The 12711-nt window shown below is 49.5% G+C and overlaps 1 protein-coding gene across 1 annotated transcript in view; it reads right to left on the bottom strand.

Annotated features, from left to right (window-relative positions):
• Positions 1–12198, bottom strand: part of LOC148838458 (active breakpoint cluster region-related protein) — a 30912-nt gene extending 18714 nt beyond the window's left edge. The window contains exons 1-6 of the mRNA XM_088910385.1: positions 11747–12198; positions 9105–9257; positions 8423–8553; positions 6605–6709; positions 2340–2525; positions 889–996 (exon numbers count right to left, since the gene is read on the bottom strand). Coding sequence (XP_088766511.1) covers positions 889–996; positions 2340–2525; positions 6605–6709; positions 8423–8553; positions 9105–9153 — 579 coding nt within the window. The 5' untranslated portion in view covers positions 9154–9257; positions 11747–12198. The remainder of the gene's footprint in view (positions 1–888; positions 997–2339; positions 2526–6604; positions 6710–8422; positions 8554–9104; positions 9258–11746) is intronic.
• Between the last annotated feature and the right edge of the window lie 513 nt (positions 12199–12711).

The following is a 12711-nucleotide window of genomic DNA, read 5'->3' as shown; positions in this document are numbered from 1 at the left end:
TGTGGGTGTTAGAGGTTCACACATTGGCCATGACCTCAGCAGCTCAGGGCTTGGGCCTCTGAATCCTTGTCTTGGCTTTCCGACGATACCACACGGCAGGACTCGGGCTCACAGGTGGAGCTGACTGGATTTCTCCTAGCAGACCCTTATGGCAGTAATTTAATTATGCTGTTAAAGGAGACTGCAACGCTATTTTTATATTTCGGAGTTAGAAAGAATCGACATTGATTAGTCCTTTTCAAACCACAACGGAAGTAAAATGTACACAGTCACTTGTAAAACCTCCAATTTACATCACAAAATAGCTGGAATTTCCAGGAATTGCCAGCACCTTATTGTGCGATTCGGAATAAGATAAAACCTCTGATGAGGTGAAGTGGCCTTATTACATTGTAAACAACCAGGCTTGTGAATACCTCTCTTTTGATGTAATAGAAATATCGAGAGGGTTTTGCCAACAACTACTACTTGTTAAATCTACATGCAGATCACGTTGGAACATTTCTGCGGGGAAATATCTGCTGCACAACCTGTACTTATTCGCTCCGACATCACATGACATTAGACAATACAGGGACTAGTGAGCAGGAAGGGCCACTTCACGTCACAATTCATGGGAACTCTCGCTCTCTCCCCGTGGCGAGACCAGGGGTTGGCGACAGCATGGCGGCTATCCGGTACTTCCACAAAGTTCACAATTTTTTTGCTTAATTTGCAAGTTGTAAAATTTTATAAAACCGTCAACTAATTTCTTTTCTTACCGAGATTGAATAACCGGTCTGAGGAATTGGGCCTGCAGTTCAATTGGAATTGGCAAAGCGCCTGTGAAAGAGCTCTCCAAGGTCAGAGCCGTCAAACGGGCCGAGAACTGGCGCAGCCGTGTCCTACCTCTGCCAGCGTCCTGAAGCGCTCGTCCGCCTGGGCGCACTTCCGCACCACCTCCAGCGCGCTCTCGTAATTGTCGATGAAGCCGCAGTACACTCCCAGCTGACTGACCTGCGCCGGGAGAGGATCAGGAGCTTTGAAAAGCACAGTTCTGCTGCCTCACTATTGCAGTAGCATCTCCATGAACGTTTTTGGAGCTCCTGGGCAAATGTATGTATTGCAGCGTGTTCGGCGTGGTGGAGCAAGGGTTTGCATTGCTGCCTCACTGATCTGGGGCCCTGGTTTCAATTCCTGGGGTGCCGACCGTGCTGAGTTTGTATGTTCTCTCTCATGTTCACATGGGTTTTTTTCCCTGTCTGCAGTTTGCTCCCTACAGCCCAAAGACATATTGGGCGTTTAAGAGGCTTCTGTAAAAACTAGCCCTGGTGTGAGTCTGTTTCTGCGTTTGCACTGTGATAGACTGGCATCCCATACAGGTGTACCCCACCTTGCACCCAGTGCCTCCTGGGATAGACTCTGGGCCACCGTGATCCCGAACTGTTATTCGGTTGTTCAACGTGATGTGATGTGTGTTGTATTGTTGCATTTTCTGCTTGTTTGAACAAGGTCAAGGGCCCAGTGTGGCAGACAGGATTTAGCTGGCGTTTTAGCAGCTTTGCTGACACTGTGTCATGCCTGACAGCTCTCTCCCACAGAGAGAGTGTGAAAACAGCTCAGCAGAAGCAGTATGCACAAGCACTCATTAGGGTTCTGGGCTCGAGTTTCACCTGGCCCGAGTATATATAAGAAATAATTCTTGATTGCAAAAAACAGTTTTCAGTTTTTTTTCCAATGCTAAAGGTACAGTATTGCATCAGGTATATATAGTATATTGTATATATTCATCATCTTCTAACTGCTTTATCCAATTCAGGGACGCAGGGGAGCCGGAGTCTATTCCAGCAAGCAATGGGCAAAAAAACAGGATACACCCTGCCCAGTCCACCACAGGAAATACACAGACACGCTCACACTCACACCAGCGTCAGTTTTCTTGGAAGCCAATTCGTCTACCAGCATTTCTTTGGACTTTGGGGAGAAACCGGAGCACCTGGAGAAAACCCAGGCAAACACAGCGAAAAGATACAAAACTCCATGCAGAGAGCACCCCAGGAACTGAGCCCAGGACCCCAGTGCAGCAAGGCAGCAATGCTAAACACAATGTATATGAATTTGATGTGTGTTAATATATACGGTTTCATATATGTGTGTATGAAATAGTATATATTAATTTTGTATATTGTATAGTGCGTGATTTGCTCCTGCACACTTAATCTGTTTTAGAAAATGATGGAGAATTTTTCAATATCACAGAAGAGCATCATGTGGGGGCAAAGGGGTTCAGTCTGCGGTGGAACATAGCTGTAGCTCAGCAGATATCTCAGGGTAGCGCACAGGGATCTCTGTCAGCACACCATTTTTTGAAAGAGGTCCCCCACTGACGCCTGAGGGTCCCCCAGCTCCAGTCTGTTCTTCAGGCTGTCGTAGAAGTCTCTGTGCAGGTTCCTCAGCTCAGGCACCTGGTAGAAGACCGTCTGGATCTGCTGGTTGGACAGCACTGGCTGGGAGGTGAACGCTGTTGCCTTGAGAGCTTTCATTGGCTGGGGGGACAAGACAGGACACGGTCAGGGCTTGAGAGCTGAATGCCTATTGGTCATTGGACTTCTAAGAGGGTTAGTCATTGGCTGTTTCAACAGGTTTGACCACAGCCAGGGTAAGATGAACAGGAACAAGAATATAAAGGTTGCAAACAGGAAGTCATGTGGCTCATCTAGCTTATTTGGTTGTTGGCAACTAAATGATCTGAACGGTCTTATCCAGACTTTTGTTCACGTAAACCAGGGTAGTGGGTTTGACAACATGGCTGAATGGTTTGTTCTGGAATCCCACAACCCCTAGCGCCCTCCTGTCTGGTGTCAGTGCATTACTCCTGAGATTCCCTTTGTGTGTCCACTGGTTCCTCTTTCACTGAAGAACATCAGAAAACTAGCGATTTATTTGTTGTTGTAGTTGGGGGTTTTTTTTGAGGGAGGGATGTGCAGGAATAAAAGTGAAAAAGAGGAAGAGAAAACCATGAAAAAAAAACAGAACTAGAGAAAAACTGGCGATTTGAGTCAAGGGAACTTTATTTGCCCCGATAAAGAAAACCAGGAAGCAGAGGGAAACCATTCCACTCCCACATGTCTGCAAGCATTCCCAGAAACAAATGCATGGGATAAACAAGGAAGACCATGGGTAAACGTGGCAGTAGGTTACCGGAAGGGACATTTCAAGAAACAATTGAATGAGCTTCTGTTCAGACCCAGGATTTCTCCTTCTGATGCGTCATGAGCTCGGTATTACAGTAAAGGGCAGATGAACAGTTGACGCTAAAGAGCTGAAATGATGCCAGTTCATGCTCAGTTACAACCTTACACAAACCTATTTGAAGTGCACGTCTGTGGCTTTGTGAAGCGCAGAAAACACCATTGCCTGTCTTTGCCATGTCTACTAGCAATCTGTCACGGCTTTTTAGTTCCTCTCTGCTGTGCCGAGCAAAGGCACAGCAAACCTGTCCTTTTGCCTGTGGCCTGCAGTGCTGTGTTGGTGAAATGAAGTGACTCGGTGTCATTTCACAGGGCAGCTGGAGCAGATGGGTCTCTCAGAGACAGGGCCCCAGTGCCTTGAGTAAAACCTATTGGGCAATTCAGCAGGAACACTGTGAGGTGCCCACTTCTCAATTTTCTTTTTATACTGTGGCTGAGAAATATGGGCAGCTGCCCAGATGATAAAAGCAGAATTATTTGCAAGTGTCTGATCTGGTGCACACGCAGTTCAGCTTTTGCAGAGCCCTGAGCCCAAAACAAAGTGCACAGCTTTGTTGCGGACCCAGAAACGAATGGATTGTGAAGGGGTGATGACAGTGAGCCAGTTAGAAGCCCTGCTGTGCCTCACTGGGCTTCCTGGTTTCTGGTTTTATCAGATCAGCTGCTCAGGAACTCCAGACATTCCTCGTTAAAGCTGCGCTTTGCTGATCTCTCATGGCATCGCCACCCTCTTATTGCAATTTAGCCTTTTCTCCTGCCTTGTTTTCTCTGTGTGTTCATTTGATTTTGACATATTTTCACTGCACTAGGCTGTGATAATGAAACTCTTCCCTTGTGAACCTTCTCTTCTACAAAATATGGGGAAGAACGTTTTCCGCATTTTGCAAATCATTTCGAGTGAAAATGCAGAACTAGGTTTTGTAGATGTGGGGGGAAGTTGAGAAAAGGTGGACCAATACTGTATTTTTATATCACTGAAACCGTACCTAATTGTTCCTTATCTGAAAGGATATTTTTGAACAGGGCGGGACAGTGGTGCAGTGGTTAACACTGCTGCCTCACAGCGTTAGGGCCCTGAGTTCAGTAGTGGAACAGGGGTGCTCTCTGCGTGGAGTTTGTATGTTCTTGTGCTTGTGTGGGTTTCCTCCGGGCGCTCCCAGTTTCCTCCTAATTAACTGGTAGGTTAATTGGCATCTGGTGGAAATCAGTCCTGGTGTGGGTGTTTGTGTGTCTTTCTGTGCCCTGCAATAAACTGGCATCCTGTCCAGAGTACGTCAGGCATTGCACCTGATCAGGGCCAGATTTTGGTGTTCGTAGGCCCTAGGCACTTTCACCCCGAAATGCGCAAAAAGAGGGGTGAACGCCAACTGACTTACGTCACTTGACATGATGCACTTTAAACTATTCTCATGCTGAACCACGTGATTGATGGAGCGAGTCGAGTGACCATCACTCTCATACTTCTAGTTTCTAGAACAGCTGCTAGATAGCGTGTGATTACTGATTTGCAGCACCTAGAGTCAATCGCAAGCGTGTCGTTTCCCTAGTGTTTCCCTCCTTTGTAGGCCCTAAAAACTTCGTAGGCCCAGGGCACTGGGGCTGCAGTGCCTAATGGGAAATCTGGCATTGCACCCGATGCTTGCCAGCATGGGTTCTGGTGCCCCTTGCTGCCCTGTTCTAGATAAAGCAGTTAGAAAATGGATGGAAGGATGTTTTGAAACATAGTAATAAGATACTTGTAATAGCTATCTTGTGGTACAAGTGAAGAAAGGTACGACATGTATTTCTTCATTTTAGTCAATGGAACGCTGGCCTGCTTGATGTGTATTGCAGGAAGCCGTGGCCAAAGAGCAGCTGCAGTAGGTGTAGGAGTGAGTAGGTCGCAGTTTATAAATATTTGCTGACATATACTACCATATAGTAACAAATACTGTTCTGCATGTTCTTTTCTTGTCACAGGATCTCTCTTACCTTACCCTTTGCAGATTGTTTCTTACTTAAAAACACAAAGGCTGAAAAGCAGCTTTTCACTTGTGATCATCAGTGTTAGTCCTATAAGTCCCTCAAGCAAAGTGTACCGGTCATGCTGATCACTTATCCCAGAGCTGATATTTCAAGTTCTGTACTTCACCAGCAGATACACATCAGTGCCTATCCTTTGCTCTGATGTGCTGCTCCATTTGGAAGGAACCTCACAGGACTAGCATTGTGTCCTCCAGGAAGGTACTAAGCCACAATCAGATTAGGTAATGACACCCTGAAGAAATGTGATTAGGTTTGCATAATTGTTTGCAAAGCAGTACAGTTTCTGTCATTTCCTTTAGCTTTTGCAAGAAGGCAAATCTTTTATATGATTATATCAATGCATTTATTGTGTATTTCTGTATACACAATGTTTTATAGAACTTGTCTGAAGAGATTTCATTAGGAAATGGCAGTCTACAGGATTTTCACACGTATGTGAAGACAATTTGTTTAACCGCAGACAAGCAAACGGCCCAGCAAGGTGATAAATTAAGAGCTGGTGTGAAACTAAAATGAAGACATGCCTTTACATTTTTCTGTTCTTCGTCTGTTTATACGCTTCTGCTTTCATAGGTAGACTAAAGTGAATCCTGGAATTAAATAAATCAGATGTTCTTTTGTAATCGAATAGTTGACACTAGCGAAGGCTGATAGCTAATTCTGGGCACAGAACAGATAAACAGCAGTGTCATGCTTATGGACCTGTTATAGATCCAACCCTGCATGCTTATAGACCCAAATCTGCATGCTTACGGACCTGACCCTACATAATTATAGACCTGAGTCTGCGTACGTATAGACCTAAGCCTGCATACTTATAGATCTGTTACAGACCCAACCCTGCATGCTTATGGATCTGAATCTACATACTTATAGACCTCAGTCTGCATACTTATGGACCCAACACTATATGCTTATGGACCTGTTATAGATGTGAGTCTACATACTTAAGGACCCAACACCATATACTTTTGTATCTGACCCTACATGCTTATGGAACCAATCCTACGTACTTATGGACCCAAACCTGCATACTGATAGACCTGAGCCTGCATATTTAAGGACTAGATACTACAGTATATGTTTATGGATCCGACCCTACATGCTTATGGACCTTTAATAGACCTGATCCTGCATGCTTATGGACCTGAGCCTGCATACTGTACATCTGGAGGTAAAAGAAAACCCAGGTGAATGTCGGAACATGCAAACTGTGCTTCGAGGGGAATCAAGCCCAAAACCCAGGTTGAGCCCTGGATAGCAGACATTGCCAGTTTGAGCTAAGACCCGCCACGTCCGCAGTGCAGGGCTCTGCCTGTGCTCTCAGCGGTCTGATCTGTAATGCTCACCATGAGCAGTGCCTCCAGCTCGCTCAGGTACTGCTCCTCGCTGGCCAGGATGTTCCTCAGCACCAGCAGCCTCATCTCCAGCATCTTGTCCGGGTCCCAGTCCGTCTGAGAGGGAGAAAACACCCGTCAGGCCTCGCGGTCGCTCGCTGACACGAGCCCTGGCTGCTCTCAGCCTTCCTCTCGACTGAGGTCGGGCCCGTGTGGTTTCTCGATGATGGCACGGCAGGAAGCTCCCGCGTGTAGCAGCTTCGTGCACCATCGCTTCAGTACGCCTTGAAGCGATGATGACGCACAGACAGGCAGGCCAGCCAACGAAAGTGTCAAACTATATGATCCTGGTTTAAATGAAGTCGCCGATGCAACTCTCCAGCTTCCAAGGGCTGTTTTGGACCTGTTAGGGACCCAACCCTCCACGCTCGACGACTGTTTTACTCTTTTTTTTTCCTTGACTTTAATAAAAAAGCACGGGGGGGGGGGATCTCCGAACGTTCCGCTCTTTCCGATCAACGATCAGCGGTTCTTTATTGTTGCCCCTCTCGCTGTTTTTGAAGTCTCGACTCTTCGGCCGAAGACCTGGAAGAGGAGGAGAGGTTCGCTCTCCGGCGTTGTAACCCACCCCCCCCCCACCGGAGCCAGTCGGCATCTGGCAGAGCCCCTCTCACGTGATCAGCTCTACGTCTCCGATCGGCGCCCCCTGCTGTCGCGCCGAGAGCGGGGTGGGCGCTAGCCAACCGCTTCCAGCTGCACTCTGGCAGCATTCTGGGAAAATCCCAGTCCCAGCGAGCTCGGGTGAGGTTCACACCAGCTGCCGCTGGGCTCTGAGACGCTGGGCTCCACCTGCCCTTCAGGTGACAGCTCTCCACCCCAGGACCTCTGGGGCTTTTCCCCCAGCGTGCAGTACGCAAAGAAAATGACATCCCACCAAACCGGCATGTCTCCTCGGGCTTCCAGCAGAGGAGAACATGCACAACTAGGGACCTCGACGGTTTAATGATGCTTGATAACGGCGTTCAAGACAGCCTGCGATCAAAAGGAGTGCAGAGGTTTTCATCCCCCCTAGGTGAGCAGCAGAGGGTGAAACATGTTTTTCTTTTTAAACGCCAGCGGAGACCCAGGGCGCTCCACCCACACAGGAGCCGCTCAGCTGGCGCCTTCAGTTAGTCAGCAGAGATGGACCCCCGCCGGTCACGCCCAGGGTCCCGTGCCGGAAAACACAGGAGAGACCTCCGGCTCTCAGGGTTCCTCTGTGGGCGCTGGAGCTTAAATTCGCGCCGGGGAGGGACTGGCGACGTCCGCAAAGCAACCTGAAGGGTTACACCCCGCAGCTGCAGAGCACAGGGGGAGCAGTTTCTCCACGGGAGAGAGGGAGAGAGGTCAGCAGGGATCGGGAGTGGGGAGTGGGGGGAGACTGGGAGGAATGCAGCCCTGACTTCCAGCAGGCCACCAGCAACCGGAACTGAGAAACCACAGAGGTAGAGGGAAAAGTGGAAAAGGGACAAGATCCTTGTGCCGTATCAGTCTGGAACCTGCTTACTTTCCCAGATGTGCTGCCTGTTCATGTAAAGAGAAGCCCCACCTCTGAGACCTGGCTCCCTGTCCTGCCTCACCTCCATTCGCCTGCACTCCTTACCTGATACCTCAGTTACTTCATAACCTCTTAGCTGAAACAAACATTTTGACTTGAATTCACACCTCAAATAGGGAGCACACTGGACGTTGCTCCTTGTCGTATTTTATGTGTGGCCTTAACCTTACTGGGCTGGCCTGGACCAGGAGTGAGGACACCCAGCCCCTTCACCTCCGCCGGGGGACACTCACTGGCGTATCTGGGAAGTCGACGCTGTCAGAGCGCTGAGGGCTGAAGGGGGAGGTGTCGACGGACAGGAAGCCTTCTTCGCCGTCCATCGCAAAGACATCCTCGAGAGTATCCGGCTCCAGCTCCTGCACCTCTGGAAAAAGACACACGTGGACAGAGGCCGTCAGGGCTCTGCATGCAAAGGGTCTTTGGCTTTTGGCTCTCTCTGCCCATAACTGCTGCTACTTCGGAGAAGCTCTGCCGTTCAGGCACGCTCCAGAATGCTGCGCTGTGCCTGTGATGCTAGTTCTGACGCGCTGCGCCTCTGATGGTAGTTCTAGATCACTGTGCTAGAACTGTGATTGCACCAGCAATGGAGGTTCTAGCTCACTTGACAGTGCCTGCATTGCTAGTGCTAAAATTCTGCAAGATACTTGTGAAGATCAGCCCGGCATTTGTTTTGCATTTTACATTGACGCAGGTTCTAGAATGTTGTGCAGCACCCTCTGATGTTAGTTCTGAAAAGCTGTGCCATGAGTATCTCCGCTGCCCGTTCTAGACCAATATGTTATATCTCCTGTATGATGCCAGTTCTAGAACGCTGTGCAATATCTTGGATCCGAGTTCTGGAATGCTGTGCTACAGTATGGCTTCTGGAACGCTGTGTTGCACCAGCAGAGCAAGCTGTAAGACACTTTGCTGTACCTATGCCGTATGCATTCAGGTAGTCTGCTGCTTCTTTGTAGACGTCCATCGGTGCTGGGAGGTGGAAAGATGGACTCGGAGGAGGATGAGTGCTGTCTGTCTCCTTCAGACTTGGGGTCAAATGGCACACCGGCAGCAGGATCTAGCAAAACCCTGGGATCCAAACAACAGAAGAACAGTATCCGTGAGTGCCAGACATCCCACCTGCACACACTGAGGAGAGCAGCTCTCGCCACATACCAGGATGGGGGTGAGGCAAAACACCGGGCACAAAAATGATCAGCCAGCACTTGTTTCTCATTTTACATTAACTGCTATATGTGGCACAGTGAGAATCAAGAAACACGTTTTCTGCTTCAGCATCTGTGAAAGGCGGGACTTTGATGGCCAGGCAAGTTCGCAGCCTGCTGTTCTCTTTACGATCAGCCGCTGCTGAAGGTGTGATGCATAAAACGTGTTAGAGCAGCGACACGTTTGCACTGTACATTAGATTTTTTAAAAGCTGGGATCTCTATGGGACTACCTCTAGAATATGTATGTTCAATTCTAGTCCTAGAGGGGTTGGGTGGGGCAGCATAATTTCTAGGTCCCTTTAAATTACCAGCACCTGTAGAGTTGTCAGAAACTGGTCCAAATTAGGCAGTAAAATGCTGATTCCTGTACTTCAGTAACATCAGGTTTTTGACGCAGGAGAGTCCCCTGTTACACATGCACAAAGTCTGTGTCCAGACACTCTACTCTCCTGTTATACAAAGGCTGTGTCCAGACACTGGACTCTACTATTATAGCATGAACAAAGGCTGTGTTCAGTCACTGGACCCTCCTGTTACACAAGCACAAAGCCTGTGTTCAGACACTGGACCCTCCTGTTACAGCAAGTAAAGCAAGTAAAGACTGTGTTCAGTTACTGGGTCCCTACTTTTACACTAGCATGAAGCCTGTGTTCAGACACGGGCTCTCCTGTTGCACAAAGGCTGGGTTCAGGCACTGAACTCTCCCGTTAGACATGCACCAAGGCCGTGTTCAGTCCCTGGACACTCCTGTCGCACAAAGTCTGTGTTCAGTCTCCGGACTCTCCTGTTACAGTACGAATAAAGGCTGTATTCAGTCAGTGGACTCTCCTCTTACAGCACAAATAAAGGCTGTGTTCAGTCACTGGACACTCCTGTGTTCAGACTCTGGATCTTCCCTGTTCAAATCATGGATAAGCTGCATCTGAGGACATGCCTCGGGCCAACATTACCAGCCCTTTGCTGAATATGATTGGTGTGGCACTGCCTGGGGGGTTGTGGGTTCAAGTCCCAGACGGATCCAGAGCAGCTGTGCTCTTGAGAGGTGCTTCATCTCTACTCCCCTGACAGGATCACCTGTATGAATCCTGGCCACAAAGAAGATACAGCACTAAGCTAACTACTCCCGGCACAACCTCATAACAATAAAGGTTCCCTACACGGGTACAGTCAAGCCGATTTTAGACATTTTTTTTTAAACTCGCAATTAACTTTTCCCGCTTGAGGAAACTCGAAGGCTTGAGGCTGAACGGATGGAGCGATCTACACGTGGACATAACGTTTGGAGGAAACGTCAGGTAAAGACGGCCAGACCCTGTTAGAAACTGTGTCCGTCCGGTTTTGTTTTTTGCTGTTTTGTTTTTTTCTTCCTTTTTGTATCACGCTTGCTTCCCCCCCGTTATAAATTCTCCACAGACAGGGCATCGGCTCGTTTCTTGTTCTCTGTCCCTGAGCCGAGCTCACAGCAGCCGCTCCTGTGCCGGCGCGCCGCCCCCTGCCTCCCTGTTCCGCTGGGGTCAAGACGGAAACCGCGCCACAGCGCTTCGAAAAACCGCAGGTCACACAAGCGGGTACCGTGCAGAATGCCACCGGAAAGACCCCGGGCACTGACTGCAAACAGAAAGGGGGACAAGCTCTTGTAGAAGCCCCGCAAACCTACTGAATCTTCTGCTCTTCAGAGCAGTATCAATAATATTGTGGCAGCAATGATGATAATAATAATAATAATAATGAATAATCAAATTGTGAAATAGAAAAAAAAGTGTTTAAGAACTAGTAAGAGGTTTATTCCATGCTGAAAAAGAGAAGAAAGAAAACACAACGTTTCGGCCGTGGAGCCTTCTTCGGGGCTCACACCTGAAGAAGGCTCCACGGCCGAAACGTTGTGTTTTCTTTCTTCTCTTTTCAGCAGGGAATAAACCCATTACTTGTTCCTTTGCAGCCTACGCATGCTGACGCAGCTACCCACCTGAACTGCGCGTTTAAGAACTGTTAAGTCATATTATTTTAATTGCCCAAAATGTCTGAAACTCGAGGGAATGACACAAACCGCAGGTCTGAATTCAGTCCGAGCAGAAAGCAATGGACAATCCGGCTATTCTCACTGCTTCGGGGCATCATGCGGTATCAGCTAATACTGCAGCCGCAGCTAAATCAGGCCGATGTCATCTGTCTATCGCAGCCCCTTCCTCATTGCTGACACGGGCCCGTTCTTGACTGAAACCGACTTGCTCAACACTTCTCGAAAAGCCCGGAGCGCCTGGAACGCGCCGCACGCGCGTCTCTTGGACGCTGGCGCACACCTGCCGTGCTCGCGCGAGGTACAGGCGGGGCGAATCGGACTGTACTTACCACAGTAAAAGAAAAAACTCGCGGGCGTTTCGGAAGATGTCTTTGTTAAGCCCCGGGGGCACCGCGCCGTACGCGTGTCCGATAGACCACACTGGTTGTCAACACGTCGTGTCCGGTACGACCTGCCTTGACAGCTCTGCAGCCGAGCACTGCTGGAAAGCAGAGAACCACCCTCCGCGAAGACTGCCCATCCTCTCGCAAAATACCACCAAACCGGGGTGGGGGGGAGGGGGGGGGAATCGCGCGTGTCACTGGCTCAGTTCACTTTTTTAAAAGCCTCAGGCGAAGAGTAAAAGCAAGCGCCGGCTCGGCTCCTCGGAGTTCTGTGCTGTCGGCCACTGTGCGCAGGTTTGCAGTGCAGGCAGGGGCCCCGAGTCCACGGGACTGTTGTCCGTCCACGGGAGCTGCCGTTCCTTCTTCGAGCTCCGGCCGTGTCTCTGCCCCCCGTCTCTGATTGGCTTCCGAGCCGCGCTGGCAGTTGAGCTGTGAGAAACCACAGCCGCTGACAGACGCGAGGCAGGCGACTTCCTCTCTCGCATCGGATACAATCAAGCAGTTCTTCTGGCCGCAGAGGAGGGAGAACACGAAGCGACACACGGCCACGCGTCATCACACGACCAGAAGTCGGCGCACAACGAAGACCGGCTCTCCCTTCCCCTCTCTGTCCCGACAAAGCCGCCGGGTTTTGGCGCCTCCAGCCCTCCTCGCCCTTGGAAAGCTCTCCCGAGGCTCGGGACAGGCGTCGGGTCCATGTCGGGATCCCCTGGAAAGCTGTGTCCGCCTCTCTCTCTTTTACACCTCTCTGTAAAACTTCTCAGGATCCTCAACCGTACATAGCGCGCATGTGTTTGTGCCTTTGCTTATTACGACACAGATAAAAGAGGAGCCCCGTGTCTGCGTGTGTTTACATCGGTTTTTAACGCGTTTGCCTGGGATGATAGTCACGTAAAAATATCACCGCCACC

The sequence above is a fragment of the Atractosteus spatula genome, chromosome 3 (assembly GCF_055471065.1).
Source record: "Atractosteus spatula isolate fAtrSpa1 chromosome 3, fAtrSpa1.hap1, whole genome shotgun sequence".
Lineage (NCBI taxonomy): Eukaryota > Metazoa > Chordata > Actinopteri > Semionotiformes > Lepisosteidae > Atractosteus > Atractosteus spatula.
Note: the sequence above shows the minus strand (reverse complement) of the source record. Positions and strands in the feature narration are given on the sequence as shown.